Raw genomic sequence first — 12,430 nt, 5'->3', positions numbered from 1 at the left:
AAAAGTACTCAAATGTTTTAAGTAAAAGTATCAATACTGCAATGTAGAAATACTCTGTTACAAGTAAAAGTCCGGAATTCTAAATTTACTTGAGTAAAAGGGACAAAAGTATTGGCATCAAAATATACTTAAAGTACCAAAATAAAAGTACTCATTATACAGAATGTCCCATTTCAAGAAGTGGGCAATTTTGTAATAATAATCAAAATCTACAAAGTAACTCAAGTTTTCAAATAATTGTAGTGGAGTAAAAGTACAATATTTGCCTTTAAGATGTAGTGGAGTAGAAGTAAAAGTATTGGAAATTGGAAATACTCAAGTAAAGTACAAATACCTCAAAACTCAAGTAAATGTTACTTTCCACCACTGGTTGTTGTGCATGTGTGCGTAGTACTGCGTACATATCTCACTGAAACATACTGCACTGTTAATGGCCAGTGTCAGGAGAAATGGAGCTTATCCCTACTGGCACCACTCTCTGTTACTCACACCCAATAGCACTTAACCTCTCTACTCCCAGGGGCGTGCACTGCTCCACAGAGGAACTCTGTCATGACAGAGTAGGACAACAGCAAAACCACTTAATGATTTATATAAATCTATAGAGTATGTACCCATGAAACCTGATATGGGTGCGTATGACAGCTCCAATGAAGTTCGCGGGAGCCTGGGAGATGCCCACTGATGAATAATAAATAGACACGCGTTAATGAGAGTGACAGTTCAGTGGAGATGCGACAACGCGCGCTTTATAAATTCTCTTTAAAAACGGTATGAATCCAGCCGGTAAAATTTAAATAAATAAAAAGTATACAGAGGAATGCTTAACATGCTTAACGAGATCTACCTGGACCTCCAGAACATAATTAAGGAGGTGGATCTTAACACCAAGTAAGATGTTTTTTGGCTTCGAACAGCTGTTATGTTTTGGTATCAACACTTGTTTTTCAACTGAAAATACATTATTTTAGTTGAGCCGCACAAGCTGCATGACACTTTGTCACCGAAGCATAAATCAGGCTTCAGCTTACAGCTTGTGCCAGTCATACAGACAACCATTGTCAGTTGTCATTCACTGTCCATTAGTCTACTCCACTTTAAGAAATCTACCATGACAGCCAGTTCCTTATGTGAGGTACCACCTACTACGGTAAAAAATATATATAATAATAACTGCATAAAACTAAACTTAGAAAACAAAATTAAATTGTTTATAATATAACGAGTGCATGGGGCTTTGATGCCCTGACAGAGTGTCCCGGGTTAGATTCCCGAGCCCGGCCGCGGCTTTGCTGCATGTCATTCCCTGACACTCTCCCCGTTTCCTGTCTCTCTCCACTGTACTATCGAAATAAAGGCAGACAAGCCCCAAAATATATACACCTGTATATAAAAAAATGGAAAAACATGTGCATGAAATGCTAATGTTTGCACAAAATAACAAGAGCCAGTGAAACCTGTCAACACTGAAATGTGCTGTGGAAAACACTTTGTCAACGCCCAAACTAGATGGTTTTCACTGACAAATCAACTTATAGTCAGGGGATATTAGCAGAAACATGTCCAATCTTGGAATAAATTCCTTACCAAAAAAAATCTTCACCAATGTGTTTGTAAAGGTGTCTAGTAACACATCTCACAAAGACTGAAATGCAGTTTCCCTAGGGGAATTTTTGACAGCTGCTGAAAGTTGGGGTACCCACCATAACCTTATGCAGGGGAAAAAAATATTTTTTTAATTCCGTTTTAAGTAGCATGTGAGGGGTCAAACTAGGGTGTTTTTATGATTCTGAATCCATTGCAAGCATTTGTTTTGCACCAAAACCACTCCTTGGGCTAAAAACAGCCCAATCTCAATGGGCTTTTTACACAAAAAGTATACCTGGAAAAGGATGGCTATGGCCGTTTTTTGCCCAAGGAGTGGTTTTGGTGCAAAACAAATGCTTGCAATGGATTCAGAATCATAAAAACACCCTCGTTTGACCCCTCACATGCTACTTAAAACAGAATTAAAATTAGATTTTTTCCCCCTGCATAAGGTTATGGTGGGTACCCCAACTTTCAGGAGCTGTCACAAATTCCCCTAGGGAAACTGCATTTCAGTCTTTGTGAGATGTGTTACTAGACACCTTTACAAACACATTGGTGAAGATTTTTTTTGGTAAGGAATTTATTCCAAGATTTTTTTAATATCCCCTGACTATTAACATGTAATATGAATTCATATGTAATCCAAATTAATTGATATGCACCTCTGTGCCTCTTTCTCCTAATAGTTGCACCTTGGATTGGCTCCCACAGAGTCAGTTTCCTTGCTACCAGTTCCAGGTGCCTGACACAATGCCCTGCCAGCCTCATCCTTCTCTTCCTGACCTTGCCTGTGACCCGTGGGAGGCCTCTGTATAGGTTCACGTTTCTGATGTAGTCAAGTGCTATTTGTAGCATTCTTGTGCAGACGCCATCCAGGGCCTTTTCCTGCTGTACTGTGAGCATTCATGTCTCGGCCCGTACAGCAGTACTGACTCAACTGTAGCCACGAACAGCCGCCTCTTGAGGTCATCTGCCAACCATGTTAGATTTCCACACTCTCCTCATCCCATAGTAAGGTCAAACAGCTTCTTACTAATGATACATAATAAAGTACTACTTAGCATTGTCATTATAGTCTTGAGTAAATCATCCTCAAAAGGAGGTAAAACATCTATCACAATTCTCCATCCATTTTACCCCATGAAAAAGGTCATTCATCTATAAACGTACAGTATAAATGATGCAGTAAGTACAGTATAATACACTGTGAGTCATCAAAATGCCCAAATAAACAGGACTAAGCATCAGTTGCGTTGGGGTGGGTTCCAGTACCAATTTTGTTAGTTAAACAGCACAATTCCTTGACTCAAAGCCAAGTTCTATTTAATTTCTTAGTCCTGGGTGTGTTTTGGACCAAACATAAACATAAATTGGACCAATCAGGGTGTAGTCTAACATTCCCTTTCCAGTTCAAATAATTATTATTATTTTGGGGGGTCACAGCCTAAAAAGGTTTCCCTAAAAAGGAAAACCACTGGTCTTCATGTGTACGGTACGCATCAGGTGTGAAAAACAAGCGTATACAAAACACAGAAGCTCACAGCTATTTGACAACTCTCTCTCTCTCCCTCTCTCCCTCCCTCTCTCTCCCCCTCTCCCCTTTAAGTGTACTCACATTACTAATGTGAAAGCTGACAGGTGGGGGAGGGGCAATTGCACTCGTGCACGGTTCAAAGCAATCGTATCAAATGTGAAACCAGTTTAAATAGTGAGGAAATATCTGTGCTGTCACTCCGCTGGAAAGACCAGCTCGGGCCTGGTCTAAGTGCAATCGCTTTTTGACTTTCCTCACTGTACATAAGATAGCAATGTGCCAAACCTCACTTCATTCTAAGACCAACAACAGCCTTCAGCACACAGATGAGCCACGTACATTTGGTCATTATACAACGTGGGCACTGTTGTGAAAACGACAACTTTGTAGTTTGTAAATTAGCAATGATAATTGCTCTGCCCTTAGTGACATTTAGTGCCAGGTGTAAAATAGGGCCCTAAGAATCTACAAGTCCAGCTAGCAGCCCCTAGAGATCATGATGTAAAGGCCATAGGGTCATTACAATATTCATCTTCAAGGGATGCACTCAGCAACTTTTGTAGAAATCTGCCTACTTGATTTGTGTTAACTTGTAAGCAATTAGACAGTTTGACTTAATGGTGGCACTAACTAAAGGCCATTTGGCTACCAAAACCAGTAAGTATGGGGTCCTCCTTTGGGGACTATGAAGGTTCACAGCAAATTCCATGACAATATATTAGTCACTAGTTGTCAAATGTATTGTTTGGGACCAAGGTTTTGGACCGACTGATCACTATCATTACTAAGAACAAAATGATTTAAAAGTAAGACTGGGGAGGTATTGCAGATAAGCATGTAGAGTGAACAATCAATGATCAACAACTTGTAACATTTATTCTACATGAAAAGCAAAACTTTAGATTGCGTACCAAAACACAAAAAGTTTATTCTATTCACTATGATGCAACAAACAGTAGCTGCAGACAACATAAACATAGTATTAGTTTAGTAAGCATCCAACTGTCTCATCAGTCTTCATTTTATTTCTAATATTATACTATGGCTCATACAAGAACCGTAGAATATTTCACAATCATAATAATTTCTCAGAAACCATTTTATCCATTGACAATAAATCACAATATCCAGGGCCTGAATTGAGGGGATCCCCCTTAACAGCTTAAGGGGGGGGGGGGGGGGGGGTACTATTTGTGAGCTTATCTAAAGGTCTTACACATTGTCCTACCACTCACTGTCTTTCTTCTAGCTCCCTCTTGTCTCCATGCTCTATTTTTGTACTCTGTCTCCTCCACTTCATGTCTTTCCAACTTAAATAATGAGTCGTTTCCTGTTTCTTGTGTCTGTGGACTCATTCAGTATTAAGGAAAACACATGACTTTTTAGCACACAGGTGTGTACGGGCGTTTGTGCGCTCATGCGTAGAGCAGGGGACGAGAGACGGACAGAAACTGTTCATTACGGACAGTTTATTATGAATTTCCTGAAAGATCAGCAGAATTTATGTACGAATATAGGTTCAGTAGGTAGGAGGTCTATGCAATGCATTTTACTGTATGTTCCGACAGTGCATGTCTCCTACTGTACATCCTATGCACTACTGATGATAATATGAAAAAGTGAATTTACACTTCAAAGAAACAGAGATGGAGAGGAACTAAAGAACCAGACAGACATACGCACGGGGGAAGAACATTTGAGACGGAACAGGGAGAGATGGAGTCTTAAGAGGGAGAGAGGTTTGTGCCAGTATTTGTGTCGCGTGCCAAAATAGCAGATCTACATGCTCACAATGTGTCCCAAGCTTATTACTTTTTCGGTGCAACAACACCATCGTACAACGGATTATAAATAAGCATAGACAGTGGACGGGGAGGGGGGCTGGTGCCTGTATCCTTGCAGAGAAAGCAAAGAGGATAAGAGAGCGTACGGAAGACAGAGGGTCTGTCTAAAGCGCTTCCAGGCCAATCCTCCCACATTCCCGTAGGCTGATTATGTTATTAACATTGCTGTAAATGTGCGGGGGATTCAATTAAATTATTTGCAATCCCTGCAACCCTGTGCTGAAATTCAGGCCTTGGTGTCTCTCTCCTGAGTGTTCTTTTAATAAAAAAAATATTTTTAACAAATGTACACTTTATTAGATTGTGTATGTTAACCAACTCTTTTTTACTGCATCTTTTGTTCTCAATGTGATAACTGAACTGAAACAAGTTATTTATTTCCTAGAGTCATTTAGTCTCCAGGGCTCAATACTAATATTAAAGTCGCCTCCCCTTCCCTTTGTCCCGTTAAAACCGAGAAAGCATCTGTGTTATTTTAGATTTTAGCGTTGGCTATTCCAAAATAGCAGATATACAAGCTCACAGCGCGCCTTGTACATCCGCTATTTCTTTACATTTTTGAAACATCTCCAAAAGTACTGATTTAGACGGCATTTGTAGAATCGGCCTCAGGTCTTAAAGGGTCTACACCATGAAAATCACTTTTTTCTTGGTTTTTTTGTATTTTTTGGGGTCCCCAGTGTCTCTTGTACCCTTCTCATTCCTTCTCATTTCATGGATTTCCAGAATGGGCGTGTCTGAACAGGCGATCTCAGAATGGAAATGTTTCTGATGTCACAAACATTAATGATGGCAAACCCAATGTTAAATGAAAAGTGCCCGAATTCGCTCCGAAACTTTTTCTACCCCCCCTAAGTGGGGGTCTACGAACAAATACTTCGGGCTCGGATTTTGGCTCCGCCCCCCGGAAGTGGGTGAAACAGGCACCTCAAACACTTGGTGGAATTGTTAAAAAATGTTCAAAGTGTTTTTTTTTCGATTTTGTATTTTTCTTAGATGCTTCTTTCTATGCAGAATTTTTCCTTTTTTTTTTTTAAATATTTTTTTTTATTAACAGACAGAATTGCTTAGTAGCCCCCCCCCTGCCCAAGAGGACGTTTTGGTATTGCAGCTGAAAGTGCTGTATAAGCCAGAGACAATTGACTTGGGATGAGTATATCTGAGTGATGATTTAGGCTCAAACCTTTTGAAAAAGGTTTGAGGGACATACACCATATGATATTAAATATCAAATTTTTTTTTTAAATTCATGGTGTAGATCCTTTAATGGGTTAAATTGCATTAGGTGAAAAGACACATTGGACAGTCGGCGTGAGACCTACTCACCGTGTTGGACAGCTCCATGTAGTTCTTATCATTGGGCGTGACACAAGCGCTGGTCTGGGCCAGGAGTTTGTGGAGAGCAGCCTTCTGCTCCAGGACAGAGTCGGGCTGATCTAGAAACTTGTGGAGCAGTATAGACTTCTGAGGCTGCTGGCTATGAATCCGGAGCCCAGGACTCCGGAGGTCTCGTGCTCCCGAGTCAAACTCCCAACTCTCTCTGGCTCCTGACAAGGTGCCTGAAAACACAGGGCGGTAAAATAATGAATAGAAGATAAAATAATGGAATCTGCTGTATTACCACCAACATTGTTTACTATTGTACATTATATTCATTTATTAAAATAGCATTTAGTACAGGGGTCTTTCAGGCCAAGGACCCCCTTGCTGAGAGAGAGATGAAGCAGTACATATTGAACCACTACATATTGTATAAAATTGTACTTTTTTTACTCGGTCTGCCCTTCTTTTCTCTCTACAGTCTACACCTATACCTCTTAGGTATAGGTGTAGACTGGCTACGCGGCGTTGTGAGCTTGTAGATCTGCTATTTTTGGCTAAAGTTCTCCTCAGAAAAGGGATGCTAGGGTTCAAGTGGTTAATGTAAAACAAAAAAAACTAAAATCATGTCACACAAAGATTTGGCGCCCCTGTAGTAAGTCCGAGGGCCCCTAGGGGTCCCAGACCCCCTGTTGAAGACCCCTGCTTTAGTACACTGACACCAATGACCAATCCCTACAATGCAGTTGAGTTAGGATGATTGAGTTAGCTTCTATAAATGGAAAATGTTCGTGACAGTGATAGAGTCCCAGATGAGGACAAGCAGAATAGAATTATTTCTGAATAGGATCTTTGTCCTCACTGAACTCTCACACTCACAGACCTTGAGACTAAACCTTGGGGGAAAAAAAGACTGTTGGGTATGGAAGGAGGTCTTCTTAAACAGGAGTTAATGGCTGCATTCTATGCCCATGTTCATTTGGACGCCTTTCCAGACATTGTATTATTTCTAGGGGTGTCAAAATATATCGGTCCACAAATATCATGATATAAAACATGACATGATATGTATCGTCAAGACAAAATGCTGTAGTGAAGTTGTTTTGTCTATTGCAAAGTCGTGAATTGCAATGTTGAACTGTGAATTACTGTGCAATTGAAATGGCAGAAGGAATGGAGAAAGCATAAGAACAGGGTGACCCATTTCCACATTAGTTTATCTCTCCTCGTCCATGTTGGAATGATCATAATTGCTGTACTCAGCGTAGCATGTGGATCTGATCTCAAATGTGTTTAGGTTTGGATTTGGGACACGACCACAACTCGACCAACTAGAGACACAGCAAAATGATATTGTCTCTGTCGGGTGGAAACCTCATACAGTATGTCCAAAACTGTTACTTTTCAGGATTCTACTTTTGCCGCAAAAGTAGCAGATCTACAAGCTCAAAACGCTTCTAGAACGCTCAAGCTTCAAATACTTTTGAAACCTCAAGCTTGTGTGAGACGCTGTAGTATGATCAAGTAGGGCTTAAATTTACACCAATTTCTTTTTTTAAAATATGGAGATAAGAGGTTTTTGCCCGACAGCAAAATGATATACGAGGGGTGAAAGACATCGCTGCTCAGTTCACTGCTGTTGCTGTCTAACCAAATCACTTTTCCTCACTCACTTAGTCACTTGCGTCACTGTAATGGGTGTAAACAACCAAACTGAGCTGTCACCAATAAATGTGTGGGTTCTAAGCAACATTTATAACTTTCTTATTTCAAGTCAAACCACTTCATTTTGACTTCATCAATCATGTGTCCTTCACAGCGTTGACAGCATTAGTCATTTCTTTCCATGCTTTTTTTTTGTTTAATCTGTTCCTGTCACTCAACTATTTACACTATTAGAAGTTATGGCTTATCTCCGTGTCTTTTCATGTTGACAGGGCGTCTACTGATGCAAATCAACATGAAAAAGGAATGCATCAGCTGGTACACTTGGTGCACACACACAACATTTGGGCCGGGACTCGATTTCATGAGTACCTTGTTGGTTTTCCTGAGGCCTCTTCCCAGGTTTGGTGAATGACGCCCAATGCCCGAGTCTACCACATTTACACAGACCTAAATATGCCTTTAGTCACGTCCCTTAAGTCATGTACTGTAGTACTTGGGGGGGTTCCAGGGGATCCCCAGCCAAATGTGTTAATATAGCATCACAAGCATAACTTTTATACTTTGGCTTTTCAAAAATATGAGATCTACAAGCTCATAGCGCTTGAGCACCGAGTGCCGTGCTATGAGCTTGTAGATCTGCTATTTTTGAAAAAATCTGGAACATTTGTGCAAACCTTTCAATATATATATTTTTAAGCGAACATTTGTAACTCAAATCTTTGCTTCTGGGGGGTCCCTGGAACAAGATATTTGAGATGGGGGTCCCCGGCCAAACTACATATCATTTTGGGGTTCCTTGACATGAAAAGGTTTGAGAACCACTGCTGTAGCTGCGGACTACTGGAGATGTATTGAGGAGTTATGATGATGAAATACATTAGGCCGACGGTAGTTCAGTATCAGGGGTCCAGAGTGTGGGGGTTGTCTGCTAGGTGTGTAGTTGCAGCTGTAGTCGGACTTGGACCACAGCTGACGGGTAATAAATGTTCATTAGGTCAAAAGCTGTTAAGAGTGTTCTGTCATTTTAATGTCACGTATACATGTTAACACTTTACCTACATGCATTTAGAACCTGGTTGTTAGGCATGCTGTTTGCCAAGATCACAGTGACACCAATGTGACAATTATCCATCAGCAAGCATTCATTGACTTAACAACGTGCTCTAATCGTTAGTGGTACAGTTAGCCACAAGAAGTCAGCAAAGTAGGTATTACACCTCAAAATCTTTTTTTTTTTTAAAACACTACACCAGTAGCTGACCTGACAGTGTCAACCACATAACTGCAATGTCCCTGGTTCAACTCCGGCCAGAGACCTGTGTTGCATGTCATGTCATTCCCTCTTCTACGGTCACTTTCCAGTCTCTCTGTCTTCTCAGATTTCTACTTTCTACTGTCTCCACTTCGCTGTCTCCCTCTTAGCTTTCCTCCTGTCTGCCCCAAACCTCTCAGTTTTCCTACTGCCCGTCTCCTCCTACATTGTCCCCCTCTCAGCTTTCCTGCTGTCCCTCTCCTCCTACACCGCCCATAAACTTCACAATTCTTCCATATACTTTCTTCTCCATGGTATAATACACTCTACCTTGCTCTGCACTACTATACTGTATGTGCGTTTGCACATCTGGTGTGAAAACCCCATTGTTATTTCCATTGTTTACAGCCTGATACTGACCCAGGCTGTTGTCACCGCTGGTTGGCAGGGAGATGATATGTTCTAGGAGCTTCTGGTTACTGTTCGGATCTTGGGTATGTCGGTAGAGCTTGCCCTCCTCCTTGTGGATCTCCTGTACCAGCCGCATGCGGCAGCGACTGAAGTCTTCATAGGATATCTTCCCACGCTCATCGCCTCCTAGCTGGCTCATGATATCTGCCACCGATTCCTCCATGTTTAGCTGACGACACACCATAAGGAGGTCATTCCTGATACCAAGACAAATGGGGAAAAAAAGGTTGAGTGTACAGTACACCCAAGTTCACAACATATACTGTAAGGATCATGTTTTCATCCATAACAACAACTTTGTAGTAGGATATGACTTTGGATTGACATGTGTACTCATGTGTTTATGCTTGGGGCAATGATATACATGCCACAGGGAAATCAGCATTGCATGAGGAGAGGATACTCCACATTGAGTAGTGGCTAAATTAATGAATCTGCATATGCCTTTGTCAGATGGGGAGTGTTTATCTTTGAAGAGGAATTGAGAAACAAAATCTAATGATCATAAAAAAGCAATAAGATAATCTTAACTGGATGTAAAGGGTTATGAAAATAATTAGCCTAACTTTCCCTATGTTCACATGCATGTAATTCTGTTGCAATAATGTACTTTTTAATTTCTGGGTTGACTGATCATCAGTGGGCGTTTTTGAGGGGAAAAGTAGACAATGGCCTTCAGTGTAGCCTAGAAATTGCATTGCATGGTGATAAATATTTGGGCAGTGTCTTCCTTGCTCTGCTGGCAGTATGCACAAAACATGTGGCACCAATTGGTCCAGAGGTTTGCGAGATTAGCAGCACACACAAAGGCACACACAAAGAAACACACACACACACACACACACACACACACACACACACACACCCAAACACACACAGCAGTGTATTACAAGCCATTTTCATTGGAAGCCAGAAACATGAATCTTTTAACTGATGCCCAACAACGACAGTTGTTACGCAACAATAATGAAAAAGAAAGTTGAACTGGTTTCAACCTTTTTCAGCACTCCAATGACACAGTGAAGCATCAAACAATCATGTTTTTGTTTAGCCATTTCCAATCCTATTCTCTCTCTCCCCAAAATTCCTGTTTCGTTCCCTAAATTGAAGAAAAACAAATTCTTGCCATTAACCAGTTCCCTATGCTATTTAACCTACCCTTTTCATGTATGGCATAAAGCCTTACCGCATACATTTTATGCAGTGAGACTTGAGCAACAGACATGGACATGGGTGAAAAAACGTAAGACTTTAACTATGGATCTATGAGACCAAACGATGACAGAGTGAGGTCAGATCATCATAGACGGCAGCCTGGCAGAGATAAGAGAATAGAATTCCAGTTTTGGATATGTATTTTCTGGTGTTTGCACAGTTTGTTTAGGTAGACAGGGATGTTCATGTTTTGGGGCTACCAAAACAAACCGTGAAAACACCAAAACACAGTGAGAGGGCAATGTGTTTCAGCAGGTAAACACCCCCACACTACTCCAGTGGCTGGTAACTACTGGTATAGAGGGAATTGATGGGTAAAACAATGAATATAATATATTATTATATATATATATACAAAATAATATTATTATCGTGTTATGTAAAGACAGGGCAAAGTTACATACTTTGCCTTTTAAGTATTTAGTTATAAATATAAGGCTATACAAATAACGGGCGGCTATACAAATAATGCACACAAAAAAGCCAATTATGATCACAATACGACGACTATGTAAACCAGTTATGTTGTCAAACATTTGCTGCAAGGTTACTGTTGTTTAAGGTGTTTGGCTGCTGCAGTGCTGCAAGTCAAAGGTGTAACTAACTCCCCAAAACGAAGGGGGGAATAATGCAGTGTTCTCATGCAGATGCAGATATTTGGCAACTTGGGTTCGGGTTGTTCATTGTTGTCCAGATCAGCTGACATTGGAATGTCTAAAGAGCCGAGAGCGTGATCATAAAGTCTACCTACAGTGTAGTGTGGGCTGCCTCTCGGATCCTACACGTTTTGTATCAGCTACAAAAGTTTCCCCAACGACTTTCTCTCCATATCGAGTATGTTTACCCACACATTATGGCACCGTGTTTACCTGTTGATGAAGCCGTCTCCGTCTCCGTCGCAGGTCTGGAACAGCCGCCTCATCCTCTCCTCCTCGCCGGTGCTGGAGGCATCGCTGCTGCCGCTGCTCACACTAACATCGGCCGCTGTGGTCGCCATGATCCTCCTCCCACTCCACCATGGATCCCACCGGAGTCACTGCAAGAACTTCACTAAAGTTCCCCCTCTCGGTGGTTAAATACAATGGTTGTTATCATGCCTGTGTCCACTACTCCCCATCGCAACGCTTTAGCTTCGTTACGAACTTGAGTGTAACGTGGCTGTATCGTACATTTGAGTAGCTAAAAGAACCAAGACGGTGAAAAAGCTACAGATCCCAGAGAGGCTGTGCTGGGTGGGTGGGTGGGTGGCCTGTGATGAGGCTCAGAGGGCGGAGTGACTCCCTGGCTGTTCCACAGCCAGACAGTCTCCTTGATTAGAACAAACCACAGGCTTCAAATAGACTATGGATCTAAAAATAATGACTTCTATTACAGTATCTCCAAATAATTACTTAATGACTTTACTATGGTACAGTAGGCTATTCAGTTGTGGGAAAAGTACTCACATTGTTTTTACTTAAGTAAAAGTATCAATACTGCAATGTAGAAATACTCCAAATTTGAGTAAAAGTACAAAATTAATTATTTGGTATAACA

At 41.1% G+C, this 12,430-nt stretch overlaps 1 protein-coding gene across 1 annotated transcript in view; it reads right to left on the bottom strand.

Annotated features, from left to right (window-relative positions):
• mcc (MCC regulator of WNT signaling pathway) overlaps positions 1-12,099 on the bottom strand; it is a 73,766-nt gene extending 61,667 nt beyond the window's left edge. The window contains exons 1-3 of the mRNA XM_080441145.1: positions 11,764-12,099; positions 9,629-9,876; positions 6,295-6,527 (exon numbers count right to left, since the gene is read on the bottom strand). Coding sequence (XP_080297271.1) covers positions 6,295-6,527; positions 9,629-9,876; positions 11,764-11,891 — 609 coding nt within the window. The 5' untranslated portion in view covers positions 11,892-12,099. The remainder of the gene's footprint in view (positions 1-6,294; positions 6,528-9,628; positions 9,877-11,763) is intronic.
• Positions 12,100-12,430: the final 331 nt, after the last annotated feature.

This window comes from Gymnoscopelus braueri (genome assembly GCF_963280865.1).
Source record: "Gymnoscopelus braueri genome assembly, chromosome: 10".
Classification (NCBI taxonomy): Eukaryota; Metazoa; Chordata; class Actinopteri; order Myctophiformes; family Myctophidae; genus Gymnoscopelus; species Gymnoscopelus braueri.
This window is presented reverse-complemented; position numbering and strand designations above follow the sequence as displayed.